Consider the following 22028-nt stretch of genomic DNA (forward strand, 5'->3'; position numbering starts at 1 on the left):
AAAATTTCTTGTCTCCCAAATTATGTATTTCACAAAGAGAAAATGGACTAGGTTTAAATATTCATAATAATACTTGGACTCACTTATACCAGTTCTAGGAGTAAGATTTTAATTATTTTTTTTCATCAGAATTATTGAATTCAGCCAGAATTTTTTCACACATCCAGGCCATGAACAAGTGCTCAAGTTCCCAAGTTAAAGCAGCATCTTGCCAACTCTAAAACATTTGGCTGGTCAGCAGGAAAGAAAAAGCTGCTTGTAAAGCACTGGAATGCATTTTCAATTAGTCACTCCATTGCTTAAAAGGCGAGGCATCAGGGACTAGGAGGAGAGGCAGGGGGGATGGCAAGGCTGATGGGGAGGGACAGCATGAGACAGTCTGGAGAAGAGCCTTTATCAGCCCCCAACAGCAGCCCTGAAGTTGGAGGCCACTCTTTAACAGCTCAGCTTTTGTTTAACAGCAGGCTCCCCAGGCAGAGTAAGGTTTTCCTGGTAAAAGACCAAGATTTCTTTCAAATAACTTAATATTGCTTTGTATGAAAGAGCAATGGAAAATATATATTGGGAAGATGCTAGGAGGTTATTTATTTCTCTATTGTCTGATAACCAGGCTGCTGGGCACCTTGACTAAAAGGTTGTGCTCTGGCAGACCTTCCTTGGCTCCCAAAATATTTTGAGTGAGATAACACCCTTGAAAGAAGATTAAATAACAAACCCAAACTGCTTACTATACTTGGTTTATTATCCTGCCCAACACCATGAAGTTCTCGGTCCAATAGGATTCTGTTAAAGAAAGAGCTGGGAGGAAAAAAAAATCTCATGACATAAAATCATCTTTCTAATGCTCAGTAGCCATAACTGCTTTTGCTTTCTTAAATGCTTTGTCCTGTATTTGACCTTCAAATGTTTGTAGCTAGCTGATCTGGAACTTTTTTGACTCCACAGCTGTCTAAACTAAGGATGATGACATTGCTTAGAGATCCTTTTGTGTATGTGTGTATACAGGAATGCTGTTTTCAAAAGTATATATATATATTTACTTTAACATGACTCAAAATCTTGGAAAGCTTGTACTTCTTTATCATATTAACTGAGAACTGATAAGTCCTCTCTGGGGGAATGTGTTATGGCATGAAAGACCCAAATTACAGAATAGGCTGGATTTCAGCAGGTAGAGAAAATTTTTGGAGTTGTTGGCTTCTGGCTAACTGTAATAAATTTGCTTAAGTAATATTTCACAGATGTGCTGGCGGTTTCCTGGCAAATAAGCTGAAGATCATAGGAAATCTCTTAAGGCATAAAAATAAAAGTTTTGAAGATAAAGCCCTCAGCCCTAACAGAAAAAACATTTAGCTAAAATCTGGGCTGGAGTCTGCTATCCAAGCACAAGACTTAAAGTTTACAGTGAGTTTCTGTTTCTGTTTTATTTGTTTTCTCCTACTATAGCTACATGCTGTATGAAACACGTGAGGCTGTTTTGGAAAATCCATTGCCTGTCGCAAGTTCCTCTGTGCTAAACTTGATCTTGTAGTTTTATTTTTGGAAGGCTTATAGTTGCTGTCCTCAGTGTTGTAGGAAAAGCTGACAAAATGCCAGCAAGGTCCTGCAAAATGGAGACATGGCTTTCGTTCCAGTCACAAAAATTTAAGATGAAAAAATATTAACAAACACGATAAGTGCAAAAGGGAAAGGAATAAGTATATTTACTCCGACAGGATAGTTTTCATGTGGCTGTGTTGGTGGAAATAATGGAGCACTTTCTGTGGGAAGACAGTGAAAAATGTATCTATGGAAAGTATAAGTTGTACTTGTTAGAGATTAAATTCTCGAAATAGACATAGTTTGTGGAATTTTGGGATGAACAGAGTAAGAGACACTGAGCATCTTGCGTATAAAGAGTGAGGTATAAAGACAGAGCATCTGCCTCTTTCTCACCTTGACCTGCAACAGTGGAGGGACAGGATGTGACAAGGACACAAACTTGGCTTGTCAGTGTGACAGGAGAGGTCAGGGTGTTTTGATTTTTGTTTTCCTTGCAGGCTAAGCTTGAAGCCTTTCTTAATTAGTGCCTGGTCATCAGTATGTTTGCACAATATGAAATATTCAATGAGAAGTTTATGTGGGAAAATAGGTGAATGTAGCTCTAAAACCAGCAAATGGCGATGGGGTAGAGAGGAAAGAGAAAAGGCAGTGTGCTGCAAGCACTGATGCCCTCCCCAGCCTCAAATGAGGGATTAACATCTGTAACAGTGGTTTACAAACTTTTGGGAGGGGAAAAAAAAAAAAAATCTCTTCTTATTTTCTTTCCATGCTAAAAAACATGAAAGTTTCCTCAGTTCCACAAAGAAACAACTGGATTTAATTTTCCATTACAAACATCTTGCCCACCTCCTGTACTTAAATAAATAGAGGGCCCAAAGTTTCCAGAGTAGGATACAAGCCTTATCTCTGCAGAATTGCTCGGAGACATGTGTGTATCAGGTGAGAAACACCCTGTGCCCCACTGGTATTAAGAGGGAGGTGGAACATCTGTAACCCCCAGCTGTCCTCCACCTTCCTGCCCCAGATCTGCACCTGCAATCTCACCATCAGCTGACTCTGATGTGTTTGTCCTCGATACACCCCTCTGAGACAAAGTAAAACTGCTGGAAGCATTGCCTAGGGGGGGATGTAAAATTCCGAAGTCTGAACTTGAGGCCTGACTTGATAAACTGATCAACTGATAGGGCCTCTCATGCTGAACCAGGAGCTTCACCTGGCTGAGGCAGGGAGGGAGGCAGGAGATGACTCAGTGTTTCTCCTAAATGAGGGGTCAGTGATGCTCTGGCCTTTGAGTAAAGAAGGCATTTTGTGTCTGGGTAATTTAAAACTGGTTGCTTCTGTCTGACCACTATCAGCTGGCTGCTGTCTGGCAGGCAAAATGGTCACATTCTCTTTTTTTGGGTGGTGGGAAGCCTCAGTGTCACCTTCTGGCCAGGGCAAGACTGTGGGGCCTTTGTGAAGCCAGCAAGGGGGGGGTTCAAACCCAGCCTACAGCATACCAGGGAGCCTGAAATGGTTTAGGCGCAACTTCACTTTTATCTCACCAAAGAAGGAGGCAGTTGAAGATTTTAAACTTTATTATGTCTTCTAATACTCTTTATGATCTTTCCGTGAGCATGTCCCACATGACCAGTCTCCCAAATCTCTATGTGACCACCTATTACTGCTTTTAACAAACAAGGGCTGATCTTAACGTTTTTTTTTTCTTTTTTTTTTTTTTTTTTTTTTTTTTTTTTTTTTTTTTTTTTGAGAGAGAGAGAACTGGTGGCAGAGGGAAACTAGGAGCATATGCCTGTGATATAAATATCAAAGTGGAAGTATCTGCCAACTGGGGTAGTTCGGTTCTGACTGAACACTTCATAAGGTACTGTTTTTCTTTTTCCCCCAAAGAATTTTAATTCGGGAATTTCCAGAAATCCTAATGAATTGGTGGAGCTCAAGGAGAGGTACAGTCATTTGCAGGATGAATGGAAAAGATTTAGAAGGGAAACAAATGCAAGAGAAATATTTAAATAGAGGGAAATCAATGTCAAAAGTGTTACAGAAACACAAAAGAAGCCAATAAACTCAATTTTCCTAAGCAAATACACACTATCAGCAGTTACACAACTTTTCAAATCACCATAGTAATCAGAAAGATGCTTTATCATTTATTTTTTAAGTAGCAAAAAAAAGAAATTTGTTTAATGGAACTATAGAGGCACCTTCTCCCCTTTCAAACATCCAAAGGGTTACATCTGGCTTTGCATGATTAGACTTTTTATTATTCCACCATAATAGCAGTCTTGCTTTAGATCAGTGTATTTCAGGCACAGCTTCTGTGTTTAAGTCTATCAACTCTAATAGATTTAAAGAACAGAGGGGGGGAAAAAAATTATTCTGTATTCTAAAGGTTGTGAACTGTTTTTAATGCATGTGTCTGTTTCTCCATATGGGGGTGAGGGACAAGGGGAGGAGGGAAGGGTGGGAGAGGAGTTGCATTAGAAAGTCCCTCCTTTAAAAGTGTCAAACTCCAACCTGCACAGAACAGGGAAAGGGAGACCACCAACAACCCTCAGAAAATAATATAAAAACAAACCTCAGAGGTAGAAGAAAATACCCAAAAGGAGAAGACTGCAGCTTGCAGTAATCTGTAAATGATTGCTGGCAAAGACTGGAGGCTTCGAGCTTGAGCTGTGTTTGTTCCAAAAGAAAGCCAAGAAGGACGGTGTTAATAAAGAGAGATTTAACTGAGGGCTGTGCTTGGAATAAAGTGGACTACAAAAAGGTCAAATTTGATCAGTTGGAGCAGATTACAAGGGCTTTAAAAGGTAGTGGTGAAGAAATGAAACTGGGACTGTGAAGCAATATAGCACAAGATTGATTTTGGGGGTGGAGAGAAGCTGGGACAAGTGCTTATCAGCTTGAGAAGGAGGAAGAGCTGTGCTGGGTTTGTTGTCATTCCCACACTGAGTAGAGTACTTGCTGCTTTTGTGGTTAGCCTTCCCTGCTGTGGTTTTTCTTGTTTTTTATTTTTTTTTTTTGTTTTTAATATACGTATTTTATTATTGTTATTACTACAATGGTGTCTATAATCTCTGACTTGGATCCTCTGAAGAGCTGGAAAGTTTTAAGGTAGGCCTATATTTTCTTCTGTTTGGTGCAGGCATTTTGGGTTTAGCCCTAAATTAACTGGAGCTTGAGTTGTACTCGTAATGTGAGACTTGGGCTTAAGTAAGAAAGGAGTTTCTGGTAATTAGACCCATTTAAGATACAGCAAAACCTTTGAACAGATGTTTAGAGAGACCCGAGAGAGAATTTTTAAATATACTTCTCAGTGTTACAGTGCAGTGAGCAATTCTTTGTTTTTAAATTTCTTTTTAAGGAGAGACTGCTCTGTAAATTCAAGCTAATAGTAAAGGCTCACACCAGTTGCAACTGCAGCATTAACTCTCTGCTTATCTTGCTGTGCTCTGCATGGAAATGAATGGGAAACTCCAGAGAAGCAAAAACCAACAGCATGAAAGTTGATCAAGAAGTGGAAAATAGTCTTGGGGGAAGGAAGGGGGACTAAAGTGCTTGTTTCAGGTTGTTGCTGAAACTTCCACACTTTGTTGCCTTTCTTAAGGCATGTGTTTGGCACTTAAAAGCTGCAACTTTTTTATCTTCAGCACCAATGTTTGGGTTTCTTTAATTTGCATAGTGATAAACAGTAATTTGAACTGCTAAAAAATTATAAGGGGGGGAAAAAATATCCCCATTAATTCTTGCTACAGATATTGAAGATCCACGGTGTTAAATGTCTGTGTTTAATGCTGCTGTCAGTGCCTGGTTTTGCTTTATTGAGAATCCAGACATATAAAAGTTTGCAGATGGTTTGCAGAAACTTCACCAAGACATTGGAAACATCTGGGAGTGTAGATGGCAAAATTATAAAATCACTTAAATATAAAGTTGTGTAGATACCCCTCAGCTTTTTTGCAAAACATGAAGCTGCACCTAATAATTTTTTTGAGCAAATTACAAGGACTGGGGGCTATGAATTGTGATATTATTATGCTATATATGTAATAATAATATTTTAAAGTATGCTTTAGCTTATTGATACAATTTTTTAAAGAACTTATTTTGTTCTGAACTGAAAGAGGAAAAACAACATTTCAGAGTCAAAATATAAAGTCTACTTACATGACTAAGGCTTTTTTCCTCACTGAACTTTCTATTTTAGGAGTTTAAAATTCTCTGACCATTTTCTGAGCCTCTGTGTAGGTCTGTGGACTGAGACTCTCTCTCCTTGCCGGTGGTATGAGACTTGGCACAGCAGGCTTATTGCAAGTTTATTTTATTTTATTCTTCAAGTCGTTTGGGACTGTCAGCACAGAATGATGAGTTCCTATTTAACTCCAAAATCCCGTGTGGATGTTTGCTCAAACGCAGGGCTGTGAGGGATGGAGGAGAGCAGGGCTGGGAGGGGCATCTGGGCTGGGTGCTCACCCTGCACTGGACCAGAGCCAGGGTGGCTTTTGTGACTCACCACCAACGAATGCCACTGAAGTGCTTTTGCAGAGTCCCATTTGTGTTGCCTTACAGCGTGTGTGCTCCAGAAGAGCTATTCTAGGAATTATTTTAAGTTTTATCTAGCTCTGTGAGACTATTTCTGATTGCTCTGCAAGACAGATCAGGTGATGCCAGGTATGTGCTGAGTTGAAAGATGACACAGAGGACATGAAAGTCAAGAAGATTTAAGGAGGAGACAATGTTGCCCTCTCGAAGAATCCTGTTTTCTTTAAAAATCCATTTTTTACATGCCTGTAAAAGAAATATCTCCCTGGCACTTCTTCCCTACAGCATGCCTGAAGTTTCCCAACTTTGAGTGTGAATGTGGAGATTGCAGCTGTATGGACACAGAGTCGGTCAAAGATGTGATTAAGTCTGGACATTTCTGTGTAGTTTCTGTGTATGATTAGAACAGCAGCTCTGCACAGATGTGACATTGTGCAGCTCCACTGCAAGATGCAGAAGGTTAAGAGGTGGGAAAAGGCAATATGTAATATGAGCAGAATGATCACTGAACAAAAAAAAAAAAGAGGTAGAAGTCATCACACAGCTCTTACGGCTTGTGACTTATTAAACTGCAATGCCACTTCTACCTTTTCTTATAAATTTTAGTTCCTCTTCTGTGGGCCAATTTCCAACCTGTTTGACGCCTCTGAAGCTCCTGGTTTTAGTGTGTCCCCAAAGAATCCTGGAGCTAATATTTATAAGAAATAGAGGAATGTTTCTGTGTGTTTCTTTTAGGTCACAAACCAATTTTTTCAGACTCAAATGAATTGATGCAGCAAATGCCACCACTAGCTCTAAACTAGTGTCCTATACTGGTAAATCCTCATTTTTGTTTACTTTCTGCACCCTCATAATTTATTCTGTGACTCCATCACAGTTTGAGGCCTGATTAGCTGGGAAAAGACTGAGGGATGAAGATCCTGTGGAGGCAGCAGGTGGGAATATTTACATTGGGACTTAATAATTCCTGGGGCTCAGAGCAGCCTTGGTGCTGGTTAACCCTATGTCAGCTGAGCTCTGGCTCCTCTGCCCTGCTCCCCAAACCCTCAGGGAGCACATCCCTTGACCTGTGAATAAAGGTAATAATGAAGGGAAAGGTCCAATATAACAACAGACAAGGTTGTGGCTGGTGGTGAAGCCTAAAAGGAGGGAGGGGTGGTTTTGGAGCATGACAGGGGATTTTGCTGGACTTCACCCAGCTGAGCTGGGAGAGCTAGCAGAGGTATTAAATAAATGCCAATATGATGTGTGTATATATAATATTACATCAGGCCTCCCTCATTGGTTGTGTCTGTCTGGAGCAGGACAGTGAGAGCTGCAATAGTTTCTGGTAAGTCTCCGCTTCCTCTGGGTGCAAGAGCCCTAAACACAGTTTAATGTGCATTTTTTTTCACTGGATTTATTCAGAGTGGTCTGAGTACCAAAGTTACTGGAAAGTGAACACATGGATTTTTTTTTTTTACCATCTTTAAAATGAGATGGGAGTTGGGATCAAGACCTCCTAGAGCATAAGAGAGACCAAAATCAGCTGCCTTGATTCCAGAAAATCTCTAATCCCTGTTTAGAATTTCTGGGATGTGGTTTTGTTCCTATATGTGACAGGGACAATGGTTTCTGGAGCATCCTGTGCTCTGGGCCCCTACAGCAGCAAAAGCAGAGCAGTAGCCTGGCAAGGACAGCCACAGAAAGGAGGAAAAAAAATTAATTCCTCAAGGCCACATGTCCTCTGTTGCTTTTCTGCCTTAATTTGGCTCCAACAAGGCTAAAGTCAGCACTATAAATCACATAAGTTACCTATGCAGGGAAGACCTTGTGCCCCTTTTGCATTCCTGTCTGAAGAAATATGTGACCTTTCTATGGCACATCGCTAGGAAAAAAAATTAAAAGTCAGTTTTAACTTGACTTTGCAACCTCAAGGTGAAATCCAAGGAAAGAGTAGGAGTTTTTACTCAGAGGAGTGGTCAGCCCCCAGACTGGGAAACAGGGAACCTTAGTGTCTGCTCTGCATGCAGATGACTGGAATTTCACAAGTCCTATTGAACCAGCCCGTCCAACTTGGCTGGTGGAGTTGGGAACATCTTGTTTGCAACACGTCATTGTGTCAGGCGGATGTACCAATTCAAATGTTCTCTCCAAAATGTCTTTTTCCACCACACACACCATCCAAACAGCCTGTTAATGGTTGGGCTTTTCAGGAAAAAAAAAAAAAAATTGTTTTTCATGCTTGGCAAATCAGCCCAGAAGGAGCAATTTCAGCTGTGTTGGTGTGTGCATTATGAGCTGTTTTGGGCAAATAGTCCTATCCCTACATCCACCCCTGTGATTGCCTGGGAATTGAGGTGGGTTAAATAGCTTCAAAATGTTCAAACTGGGAAAGGGGGGAGGAAAGTAGGCACAACAGCTCAAATTTGGCCGTGGGCACAGAACAATAAATTGAGGAAAGCTTAAGATAAGGCATTCTGTATTCAGTATCTGAACAGACCAGTTCATGCATGGACCCCCAACACATAACTGCTCAAAAAAAGGACTAAAAAGAAAAAAAGAAAATATTTCACTTGAGCTTTATGCTGAGGACCTGGACAATATTCTCTTCAGCCAGTACTCAAAAAACAAAAGGAAACAAGCCCCGAAAGTTTGGCCCTGGGATACAATGCTGGACTCCATCGCCACCATGAAATACAGAAAATGGAATCTCAGATGTCAGTGGAGAATACAAATTCCCTCCTAATTGCCACAATATGCTTGGTTTAAAAAAAAAAAAAAAGCGTGGAAGGAGGGTGTGTGTATCTTGTAATAACTAAAAACACATTTGAGAAATGGTTTTCCAGTTTACTAATCCAAAAATGCAGATGGTGTCAGAGATGGCATTGAAAGGAGTGTTAGTGCGGGTTACACACGTCCCAAGTCATGACACAGATGAGAATCACCAGGGGGATGCTGGCTGTTGCCAAGCTCTGATAAGCTAAATATGAGCAGCAAAACATAGTGTGGATTCTTCTGCTTTCAGTTTGAATGTGTAACTCTACAATCATTCAAGTGAATAATACGGGGATGAAAAATTAGGGCCAGCTGTATTGAAGTATGAATTTTTAAATTTTTTTTCATGTTTTTTTTATTTGTGCTTCCATTGCACTTTGTAGAGGACAATATGGGCAGCTTTTCTTTGGTTTTTTGTTAGGTTTGTTTTTTTTTTTCTCTTAAAAAGGCAGGATCTATGGGATGATGCAAGTAAAGAAAACAGAAACCAGCAGATTAGGATGTAACACATTCCTGCATCCATTGCTGATGGCTGAGAAAGTCATGCAGTCCTCCTCTAAGCCTGTGCAGATTTATTCTTTCATCTTTATTTTCCCCTGATTAAAATTCACTATCACTCCTTTCAATAAGAGGTTATTCTCCACCGTTTTGCTAAAAACAATCCACTTTTCATATCAAGCCTGTGTACAAGCTCATTACATCTTGTTCATTTGGACATGAGTTGTTAAATCTTCCAGGTGCTTTATGGGGGATTTAAACATCCAATTCAAGTGAATGATCTCTCACAAAAAGGTTTACTTACTACTGCTGCCACATTCCTTTGCCTAATTATTTGAATTGCCCTAACCCCTAGAACCTGAACCAGCAGCACAGCTGTCTAGCCAGCATCTGTGACAGTGAGGTGTAGTAACACTCTACCAGCCACCAGTGATCTGCAGTTCAGGGACTTGTGCCAGCAGTTATGGCTTTTCCTTGATGGTTTCTTCCTCCATGAATTGATCTGACTGGCTTTACAGTTTTAACTTTGAGTCCAGACATCTTACAACAAAGAAATTCTGTGGTTTGGCTCACCAATTACAGCTGCTAACAAAGAAATGCACTGGAAGGGCTCTTTTGCACGTAAATTTGTCTTGCATATGTGTTTTGGGACACATGGAAAGTGTTTGGAGTGGATTCCCTGCTAAGACCTTGAGCCACTGACTTCAGGTTCCCTCCTTGTGACAGGAGATGGAGGTTTTGTTGTTTATTCACCTATTATACCCAAGAATTTTGTTCCTGACTGGTGATTACTCACATCCAATTACATGGGTGCACATGTTGCAGGATGCAGGTAAAAGCAGAATCATCCTTTCCTGCACACAGTACTTAATGATGCTGACTTTCATCTACAATTTCATCATCTTCATCTCTTAAATCAGTGGCAGTCCTAATGTACTCCTCCAGATCTTTCCTAAACCACCCATTCAAATTTCAAGCTTTGTCTAGTTCTGCACTTGGTGGAACCGATATAAGGAGGAAGTTGCCTGTACACAGGAAAGGTAACCGGGCAGCGGCAGCCTTACACTGTCCTTGAGAGATGAGGTTATAATTTCATTCTTTTTCCAGGCTTTCTGTGTTAGTTTGGAAGTGTTAGTTAATTTCTGTGTGCCCCAGTTCCCAGAGGTAAAATGGACCTGTTAATATCTGTCTTATTTACTTTGGCTGTAAGATTTTCACGGCTATAGAGATGTACAGCTCTGTCCTATAAAACTCACAGCACTGGGGGCTCAGCCTTGGGGCTGGGCATTTCATCACCTGCCCTCATAACAATAATTTATTTAACAGAAAATAGAATTTAATTCTTTTGAGGGTGCCTAATTCCTTGCTTGTTTACTAAAACCCTTTCTTCATTATTTCTGCCTTTGCAAGACAGCACCAAGGAAGAGCCGCACAAATTCCTTGTGCTCATCAGCTTTTTTTCCAGGGAGTTGTTAGGCTTTGGTTTTTTGAAGAGAGATTCATTAAAGATCTCTTGTACTCCTGATGGTCTCAAGATGCTGTACCGAGGAGGGAGAAAAAGAAAGTGAAACCAGAGAGATTTGTAGTCTTTGTTACTAAGATTTTCCATTGCTTGACCTGTGTAAGAGATTAATTTCTTATCTCTTAGGAAAATACTCTAACTATTCCCTTTGGGTGTTGTCTGGTGGGTATCAGTGTCTCCCAACAAACTTGTTCAGACTTCAGGTGCTCTAATACTCCTGAAAAATGCTCTGTGGCACTAAAAAGCCCCTTATCATAACCTAAGTGTTACCATCCAACCTTTTTTATATGAGCAGCTGAACGTGCTTCTACTGATTATACTCTAATTTTCCTTAATTAAAAAAACTCCAAACTTAATCTCATATTAATCACATTTTTATATCATTTTGTCAGATTTTTTTTGTGTGTGTTTCCTCATGTTTCATCACAAGTGAAAGAAATTCTTCTTTTTTTTTCTTCATCTGCATAAGCCCGTGCATTCCTTGAGGATAGAAGAATGATGTGATTATTCATTGTAGGACACTTGTTCTTGAATCAATCCCAAACTGGTATTAGTGGACCACTTTGTTACTGAACACCTGTTGACTTGCAGACACTGAGTTTTCTGTTGCAGTTCATTTGTTTTTTACAACTGAGTTTTAAAAGTTAAGATTTTTCTAAAGGTAGAAATATTGGGAGGCTCCAGTGATTATCACAGTTGTACTCTCTCTTTTGTGGAATGGATGGATTTCAGATTATTGGAAAATTTTTCATGTCAGTCGTGCTGGATTTTTTTCCTTCTTCTTCAGATATCAAGTTAAATTGCCTGTAGCCAGTTATCTCCTAGAAACATGGTGTATAGATAATTTTTATCTGTTAAAGAATTAATGTACTTGTTCGGGTAATTTTGCAATACTCTTCGGTAGTAGAAGACTGATTTTCAGTTTAACATACGTGAATGGCTGAGTACATTTATGTATTAAATTAGTAGATTAATGGAACCAGGATTTAGTTGGGGTTGAAAATTTTGGTATGACTTTTGAGTGATTAAACATATTCCACCCAAGGATTTGTAAGATACTATGGAAAGATTTAAAGGGGGGAGAGGTTAGGATTTTTTCCTTTAGTTTTAAGATTCTGAGTTTTGTATTGGATTCTTGGTTTCTGGGTCCCAAAGACAAGAGTAACGTTATAGAAAGGACTTAAATGAGCCTTTGAAGCTGTGGACATTTCAGTTCTGAAAAATATGTGGAGTTAATAACTTTTCCCCACAAAGAATAGGCTATAAATCCACAATTTAATTAATCTCCACGTGTCACCCGAGCACTACTACCCGTTCCACTAATCCTGAACTAGGAGGCACCGGCAGATCTCAAGCTGAGACTACCTAATTTTGCAAATAGTAACTAAAATCACCTTCAAGCATTTGGGGATGAATTTGATAACTTGATCTCTTAGGCTGTAATTAATCTTTGTTTTAAGCAAGCGAGGGGTTACTGCATATTAATCAGAGGTGGTTTCTACTTACTGTGAGATTTGCAAAAATTTCCATGCAACTTATTTGAAGTACTGGGTCCATGATCCCTGTTAGGTATTTCAACCTTAATTTTTATGTGCCCTGTCATTAGAGGTGCTGGGACTGTTGGCTAACTTGGCACATCAGCTGGACATCCTTTCTGCCCTGGTTTGGTCTTGGGGAAGAACTTCAGTGCTTCTGGCACTGCAGAGACTGGTGGAGGTCTCTGTAGCCCTTGGACTTCCTCCTTGTTGGAAGAACTGATCTTCCAAGAGTTGCGAAATGTTGTTGACTGGGGTCAGGTTTCGGCTGGAGATGCCAAAATAAAGGATTTATGTAGCCTGGGAAGAATTACAGGCTTGGAAGGGGGAGGTAGATATTAAAGGTCTCAACAGGGTGATGGGGAGAAAAGCGTTTAAATGCTGATGTAAACTTTCATTGACTCCAAGAGGAATTAACTGGCAGGGTCTTTTATGAGACTTTTGGGGTTAGATTTCCAGCTGACTCAAACTGACAAAGCTCCATTGAGCAAGATCTACTGACAGAGTAACTGGGAGTTGGAGCCCATGTGTTTTTCAGGAGACCTAAAATCTTTCTTTTTATACATAACGTTTCTGAATCTAATAGAATCAAAAAAAGTCTTGGTCAAAGTACTTACTGTATTGATTAATTCCAGCCTGTGTTTTTGATGCCCAGTTTTACTCTATCAGAAGCCTGGACTCTAATAAGCTCTTGGGAAAAAGGTTACATTAAGTTTTAATTTTCTAGTTATTTTTTCCTGTGTTTAAAAGAAACAGATTACCCAACTCTTTGCTCTTTAGTTAGCCTTCAAGTAGACTAATAAACTTACCATAATCTATTAACAAACTTAGACCTGTGACATCATAGGCTGCAGAGAAGCTGAATAAACTAACTACATAAGTTGCATATGAACTTTAAATCATTGGGAAGCAGTGATAGGAGAAACCAGGTTTGCTGTATTGTATTTTCTTTGCTACCTATTTGAGCTGAATGTTTCCTGATTTTTGTAAATGTGGTGGGGATGGGAGGGTTTGGGTTTGGTTTTGGGGGTTTTTTGGTTGCTGGTTTTTGGGGTTTTTTTTTCTCATTCCAGCACAAGCTGTTTGCATTTTTAACCCAGAACGACGCGATTCATACATCTAGCTCTGGGACTTTTCCTAACTGAGTTTAGATCTCCCTGATGTTCACTGAGAGTCACAGCTACATCTATGGGCAGCAAGTTGCTCTGGTTAGCATGAGATTCATTAAAATCTGTGGTTAGTGAGAGCTTACATAGGGCATGCAGTTATAATAAGTGTAATTGCAGAGTCCTGGTGCAAGATGCCTCAAAACTGGCTAGATCACTATTTCATGTGGACTTTGTGGTCTCCTCTTACATCTTTGCTCTCAAATGTTTTCATAAGAAGAATTTAAAAGCAGTTTCAGTTCTTCACACCCAAGAGAAAAAGCAAGTTACTCACAAGATGTCCCCTAACTTAAAAGTACCTTCTTTAGCAGTAGTTTCTATAGTAAACAACAATCTGAATTTTTCTACCTGAGTCTGGGATGCAGTTATTGTAGTTTACATCCTTTCTTCTTCATCGTATCTGCGGGTACTGTTCAACCAGGCGCAGCAGAGTGTCCAGGAACAGAAATAGGAAACTATTCTTGCCATGACAAAATAGCCCAAAAAAAAATCTGATCTGCCTCAAAGAAAATTTTGTTGTTCACATTTGTGTGGTTGAATACAGGTAAAAAGAAGAATGAGCATGGATGAAGCCACAGGTCCCATTCCAGGAGGCATAACTCTGTCCTATTCACAGGCACATGAGAAATTACCTTGGCTAGAATTATGTTTGCTGCAATTACAGATATTTACTGGGCATTCATCGTAGCAGAAAAGTGCTAGGAAAAGACCTCGGTTAATTTCCAGAGGGGGGAAAAAAAACAAAAAACCAAATCAATCAAGCAAACAAAAAAAATCCAAAAAAACCCCAAAACATAATAGCCACTGTTCAAGAGAAATAAAGTGCCTTAAAACAAAATGCCCTTTAACGTACCGAAACCCAGCTTGAATGTACTGTGTACCTGTATTAATCTGACTGTACAAATTTTTGCTTTGTTTTCCCATTAATGTCTCTGCAAGTTATTACAAGGTTGATTGTACATCCTTTATGGGCAATTCACGTGGTGGATTAAATTTAAGCAGTTATTATGAAAATACAGTCTGTAACAACAGGGGGAAAATAAACTGTGTTGATGCAGATGAGCCATGTATACCATGAGCTTGGGATTCGAACGTGAATGGGGTCCAGGCTGTTGGGGTCCAGGCTGCAACATCACAAAACATGACAGTCTGGAGGAAAGAACAAGTTCTGCATTTATTCTTGTCTTCCCCCCATTTTTTCTTGTAATATACACCAGCAGCCAGACCACACAGGAAGTTTGCACAAATCTATGTGGTGAAAGTGGGATGGGGAAGCAGAACGAGATCTGCAGCAAAGGGTTGTGCATGTTTTATTTCTCCAGCAGCTGGAAGCTTAGTGTGGCACTATGGAATAAAATCAGCTTTGCAGGGAGGAAGCTGTATAATCAGTATGTATGACAGGCCCTTAAGATGTGATGATCTGGAACAGAGCAGTTACCTATATATGGTATCTTTGTATCGCCTTGGTAGGCGCTGCCAATTTTGAATTGTTTCAGGAAGATGGTAAAAAATGTGCTTGAACCAAGGGGTTCAAGCAGGAGTTAGCAAACACTTTCAGAGCCAGGAGGGCTCTCTTCTGGGGAGTGTTTAATTACAGAAGCAAAGAGTTGCACAGAATAGACGGCACTTCTCAGAAATGGTGACTTAAGGCTTCTGAACTTTTTCATAACACAAAGGAGAAACAAAAATCCTGTGAAAGATTTAAAACCAATAACCCACATGGCAATTAGCTCACAGGTGACTGTGCCAGTAGATACTCTGAAGGCCAAATCCTTAGAATTGGAAAAACATGTATTTTTAAGGGTGATGAGAACATCTACAATCAGATAGGATTAAAATGGGGAAGGATACGAGTCCTCATGTTTTGGCCAACTACTGTCTGAGGTCAAGGAGAATCTTTCCTTATTTGGCAACATATCACTATCCGTGGAGGTTCTTGTACCTCTTAGGGATGGAAGGTCACATAAAACAAACTCCTGTCTGATCCAATGAGACAATTGCTGTGTTATACAAGAGCGTTAAAATCCTACTCATTGAATTTTCCTTCCTACTACTGAATTCTAACAACATTTACTTTATTGATGCAATGCGTGAAAAAAAGAAAGAGCAAACCTTTCAAGCCTTATGTTACTAAAGAATGCAGGTTTTTTATAGCAGCATTGTATACAGTATCTTAACCACTTTTTGGACCAATTTGTTGCAAGGGGTAATTTTGCATTGAATTAAAACAACTATCCATCACCATTTGAACTTTTTGTACTCTCAGATAGGTAAATTGTACACTTTAGCAGGTCAGCATGTATTCTGACATTGCTGTGGGAAGGATTTGCATAAGGAAAGTGTGGACTTCCCTCCCTCCCCCTTCCCATGATAAAAATTTCCATACACAATAGCTGTACTGCCACATGTCATGGGGACATTGTGTAAATTACAGAGTTACAAATTTGTCAGCCTAACCAAATGTCTGAAGGAATAATGTCATATTAGTTATATTTCAGCTGTAAGCCTGGTCTGTTTTAACCTTGATTTGTGTGGCAGCTAGCCATACCAACAGCTTGTGCATGACTGATTATAAACAACTTTATTTTAATGTAACAAGATTCTCATTTAATTCCTGGAAGCTTGATGCAATGGTGATCAAAGTTAAATGCAGACCTCTCTCTGAGGTAAAGGATTACATTAGGCTGACCAGAAAATACAGGGTCCTGAAGATTTCAAGATCACAAAATCTTTGGTAGGTTGTAATTCAAATTTTTTGAAGTTGGATAGTGGACTTAAAATATTGTGCATTATGTGCACAGAGAGCCTTGATATAATTTGGATATAGTTTTGGTTTTAATTTTGTTCCATTTTTGTGTGGAAGGACCTGTATGTGCAACCAAGGTTTATTCATTTAATATTGCAAGTTATTTTTTCTCTACATTATTTTTACACATTAGGGATGAAACATTTATTCTGGAAGAGCTGAAGCCCTTGAAATTGTTTTCTTTTTCTGGGGATAGTGAGTGTATCTTGGTTGGATCCTGTCATGCTGAATCAGATGCAGATTTATATTTGGTGGGGCCAGGGGGGGGTTCTGCTTTGGGATTTTTTGCTATTTCTGGTGGTCGCAGTGTTAGGGTTGTTTTGTGGTGCTTTTTTTTTTTTTTTTTCCCCCTTTCCATTATTTTTATTTTCTTTATCTTTTTGATTATTTCATTTGCTTTAGCATGGGTTTTATTTTGGGGTTTTTCAGGGGGAGGGGAGTGGCTCTGATTTTGGGTGTTTTTTGGAGAACTGGGGGATAACTTGTTGATATTATAGAGGGTTAAAAGTGTCCTTGTTGAAGCAGTGTGCCTGAGAGGTTTTCTGTCTTTACTTGACTGCCTATTTTCAGGAGGCTTAAGACAATTTAGTACTTTTGAGATTACCATCTCCTTGCCAGGCATCTCAGAAGCTGAACAAGAAGTTCAAAAAACATGAGAGGGATTAAGCTGACATTCATATGTGACTATATTTACACATCTGATTTCTAAACAGGGTGGAAAGGGACTATGGTGTTCATTTTATTTTGAAATCAGAATAGTCAACCTAAATCCGTAAATGTCAAATTTGAGGGGTCAAATCAAAACCTGAGTTGAACCCTTGAGTGGCTCTTAAGCTTGTGGTGAACTGAATCAAATTGCAGGAATGATTCTTAACTCAATTGCTCCTTTAAACTCCTGCTGTTTGCAGCTTTCCCTTCCTTCTTCGAAAATAGCTGATTTCCCCCTTTCCCTCCTGTGGAAAAAGTACATCTTTTAACTTCAAACAGAATCAAAACTTTTTTTACATAAATATGGTTGGTAAAGTTTAGAAAAAATTGGGGCTTACTATTTTTCTTCTTCCCCTCAAATCTTCATTCATTATTATGATTCTTGTTTGTTTGAGAGAGCAATAATATAAATGGTGAAATTCAATTTTCTGTGCAGTGTTGTCTGTGGTAGGAGGAGGTGGGAAACAGCAGTAACAGCCTAAGGTCCTACATTATATGTTTGATACTTGTGTCACAGAGCAATATGGTGTTACCCATTATCCTGGTGTTGGGAAATCTTTAGGAGTACAGATAATGAATCCTGTGCTGTCAGTTTTCATCATTAAAACTTTCTGTGGCTCTAAGAAAAATGATTAAGTGATTGGGGATCTGTGGTCTGTAAATACACAAGGAAAAGGCACAGATGCTCATGTGCACACAAAGACACATAAAGTCAACAAGCTTTTTTTCAATCAAAAGGCAAAAATGCAGAAATTTGCTAATATGTTCCTTTAAAATATATATAAAATCATATTATGGAGCTTTCTTTACCTCTAAGATTATTGCACAACCTTAAAACCTGCGTTGAGGCCTTTTTTTTTTTTTTTGTGGTTGTCAGTCCATGAGTTTTTGAAACAGGAATGACACAAATATTTCTGACTTTGCAGGGATAGAGAAACTACTCTTCTAAAATCCACGTCAGCTTCTGACCAAACTTTCACTTCTGCTTCAGCTGTGATGTCTTTTCCTCACTCTGGGCTACCTGTAATATTAATGTTTCCTGATTCCGAATGGGAAGTATCAGTCCTGTTTCTGGGCCAAATTTTCATGATCCTTTCAAATGTGTACTATAGAAACCAAATAAAACTCCTGCCCAACACCCACAGAAGAAATCAGCCTGCAAAGGTTTCTGACAGTGTCCTCCAGGCAAAGATTTGAAATCATTTAAAATAGTTTAACTCTAGTTCCTTTGTATTCTTATGTTCATGGTTTGCTGTTTTAAAGACCTGTTATTTTTAAGACTCCATACCAGTGTTAATCAATCTTAGCTGCATGTCTCCAGATTATGTATGAAGACAACATATTTATGCTTTTATTTGTCAAAGAAAGCTCTATGCCAAACCAAGGTCTTAATAATCAGGCAGTGCTTGGGTGGGGATTTTTTTTGTTTAGCTGTGTTTGTCCTGGAGATTGTTGGGCTGAAGTATTTGTTTAAAAGAAACAAAATGAAAATGAGGGTCTGTAGCCAAGTTTTCGAATGATCCTCTTGCTCACTGGCACTCACTGAGACAGGAAAAGTGATGGCTAGTGATTCAAAAATACTTCATGCTCTCAGTTTTGGCATTTGAGCTCCTAAGAGAGTCTGGTCTTTTTCCTGCATCCTGAGATTAGCCGAAGTACTGGTTTAGTGGGGTTTTTTTTATGATCTGCGCAGTCCAAACTTACAACATTGTTTGGGACATTTTTAAGACTTTTTCTGCTAAGGCATCTCCTTCGAGACATTGGCCACCTTTAACTGTTTTTGACTTCAAAGAATGTTGATGATTGAGTTTCACATAGGCATATCATACCAGAAACAGCCTTCAGCCTGGGGAGGTACACTTTCATTAGGTTATGAACCTCTCCTGACATTTCTTCTCTGTGAATCTCTGTTGTTTCTAATCTTGTGTTTAACTTTCTTGCGAACTTTGGTTTGGCAGAGGAATATATTTGCTTGTTTGGGGCAGGCTGTGTTTTACTGCTTTGCTTGAATTTCATAGTGTTCTCCAAAACCACAGTGACTTACTTGGGAATCTTGCCAGTGTTTTAGACTTCAAATACTGATAGTAAGATTTGTCTGCTCATTTGAGGCTTACATAAAGCTAAAGCTAATATTTGTGGGCATGATTAAATGTGTTTTGTATTTTGGAGGGGAGGGATGTATCTAGCTTATGAGTTATGCTTGCTGCCTTGTGGGGATTCTTATGAAATGTAGCAGCAGCTCAACAGGTTATCTAGCAGAGGGAGAGTTAATACATAGTGCTGATGCTCATAAATCAGGAGATTAATGCCTGCCTTACACCTCTTAATAAAAACATCGGAGAACAACAATCTTATCAACACACGAGTGATCTGTAAACAAGTGTTATAGTCAAATACAAACAGATTTTTATCATTATCCTGCTCCAAACCGTGTGACTTTGCAGTGAAGTATTTGCAGGAGATGAGTTAATACATGTCTAACAACAGTTGCAGCCAAAAAAAAAAAATCATTAATGCTAACATGAGCAAGATAATTGGGATATGTGGGGGAGTGAATGTCCAGATTTGAACTTTTGAACTGCCAAGCATTAAAGTCTGTTGCTTTCTCTCAGCAACTGCTACAGGCTGGCTGTAAATTTTTGTGAACACCCAGACTTAAGGAAAAAGTGGAATGTGCTAAATCTTCCAATTAATAGAGATGGCTCTGATGCATCAATTAGCAAGCTGATCACTTCTTGTCCTTCTGCACATAAACTGTTTTCACAGAATCACAGAATGGTTTGGGTTGGAAGGGACCTTAAAACTCAACCAGTTCCAGCCCCCCTGCCATAAGCAGGGACACCTTCCACTGGACCAGGTTTCTCAGAGACCCACTGAAAATGAGACATTTGTGGCCTCCAGAAGGGAGGCTGAAAAGATGTGTTTCTAGAAAGAAATGATCTTGAAGAAGAGGAGGAGAAAAAGAAGGCTTAGAAAGAAGAAGGCAAAGAGGAAAGATCTGAGAATTGAAACAAGTCCTGGAGGACTTCCTGAGGACAATAAGCAGAGGTAAATGTTGGGGAATGCCTGGAGACCTCAGCTGGTGATGCCCAAGATGAGTAACAGTGAGTGCTGGCGCAGAATGGACCAGCACAACCTCTGACTCATGCCAGGGGTGCGAAGATCTTGTGAATGCAGCCTGAGTGTAGTATGTGAGGTGTAAAGGAAGGTAAAACTGAATTTCCTTCCTGTCTAAATAACTCCTTGCACCTCTGTGAATGGTCTGCTGAAACATGAGCAGATATTCAAGCACACATACATAAATAAATGTAAGGACACTCCTTAGGTGGGGGTATGCAGCACTTGCCAAAGCACAAATAAATTCTGGCTCCTAGATTTAAACATGTCATGGATACACATGCATGCACCTGATGTACAGGCTCAAAGATGATGTGGGATTACAGTACTTCCATAAATGCTATTTACAGTAGGCTGTGGGACTGAAAGCAGCAATGTAATTATATGTATTTTCCAGAGGAGATGGCTGTCTTTTCAATGCCAGCCCACATCTAAAAAGCACAAATAAGCTTGAAACACTTGGAATTAAATGGTACTCTGTGAAGAGTAGGTAGGATTCATTACACACATTTCTAATTAGGTCTTAGAACAGAAATGATTTTATATGGTATTAAATAACATATTTTGCTTTGAACTCTCAAACCTCACTCTAATCACCTTCCAGCTTTCTTGGGTACTCTTGGGTACAAACTAAACCCTTCTCTTTTCCTCAAATAATCTATCAAGGGTTGTTAACTGAGGGAAGAGAGTCCTCAGAGAAGCAAGTCAGTGACATAATTGGTTTCCCCTCAAAAATGTGTATGAATGAAGATAGTTGCAGCTGTTAGCGAGTACAGAGACAAACTTTCCATGCTTTAAGTCTTTTGATAAGTATTTGTGTGTGCATTTTGCAGTTAACCCATTTTAAGGAAAAAAAAACCCAATAAATTGCATATCTCTACTTCCTAAAAAGTGAACTCTTATTAAAAGTAAAGGAAATTATAAACTTTTTTAAATCGCTTAACTTTGCACATGAAAGACTTAGAAAAGTAGCTGTAAAACCCTGGTCAGTATCTTGAAGCTGGAATAAAGGATGACGGGTGCAAGGAAGTTTCTACATAAAGGTAATAAATCATTTTCCACCTGATTTTTCAGGGCTTTGAAACTCCTCCTAGCATAGGTCCTTCTCCTCCAGCAGGTTCTCCTTATAGCCTTTATCATTGATCATTTGGGAAGCTAGACTGGAAGTCTCTCTTCTCCTGCCCTCACCTCTTCACCACCCTTAGTCCATCTTCTTCTCCAAACATTAATTTAAATTTATGTTAAATCACAAATCTGGGCAGGATGCATATGGCAGACCCCTAAGTATGGTCCTGTAGGGTGGCTTGGTTGTGTAGTAGCTGTATTAGCCCATCAAGCAGGGGAAAATAACCTTGTATAGACAGTTTAGGCCCTGAGAAGAACCAGTTAATCTCAAGTCATACATGTGGAGCTCGCAAGCTAAAATATAAAAGGGAAAGTCAAAAATCGTTACAGCTTCAGATCATCTGTAGTTAAATTTCAGTGGTGACTGAGACACCGAACTTTCAAAGTAAAACTTTCATTAAAAGCAGGCCAGCATCAGCTCTGAGCTCACTAAACTAGGTTAGACTTTGAAAAACACATAAATATGTCTGTCTAACAACAAAAACCTTTTAAATTAGGTCAAGTGAAGCTACTCTGTAACCGCAGTCGTGGCTCCAATGCAATATTAGTTCAGGTTGTTTTTTCTTTATGAGAGTCTCTATATTAGATATTTGTACTCATGTAATTATTGGTCAAATGCCTGACTGCAATTTCTTTCTGTCAAATGAAGACATGAACACAAGAAGAGTTTCATTTACATGGCTCATTTGTGTGTGTTTTGTGTGATTTAC

General features: G+C 39.3%; 1 protein-coding gene across 2 annotated transcripts in view; it reads left to right on the forward strand.

The window, feature by feature from the left end:
- The window catches only part of CELF2 (CUGBP Elav-like family member 2), a 550097-nt gene that overhangs the window by 165624 nt on the left and 362445 nt on the right, over positions 1-22028 (forward strand). The window contains exon 1 of one of the 2 annotated variants that reach the window (XM_010407802.3): positions 4150-4656. The exons of the other annotated variant lie outside the window; for it this stretch is intronic. Coding sequence (XP_010406104.1) covers positions 4604-4656 — 53 coding nt within the window. The 5' untranslated portion in view covers positions 4150-4603. Of the gene's footprint in view, positions 1-4149; positions 4657-22028 lie in introns of those variants that run through there. 2 annotated transcript variants of the gene reach the window in all.

This window comes from Corvus cornix, chromosome 1A (genome assembly GCF_000738735.6).
Source record: "Corvus cornix cornix isolate S_Up_H32 chromosome 1A, ASM73873v5, whole genome shotgun sequence".
NCBI lineage: Eukaryota > Metazoa > Chordata > Aves > Passeriformes > Corvidae > Corvus > Corvus cornix.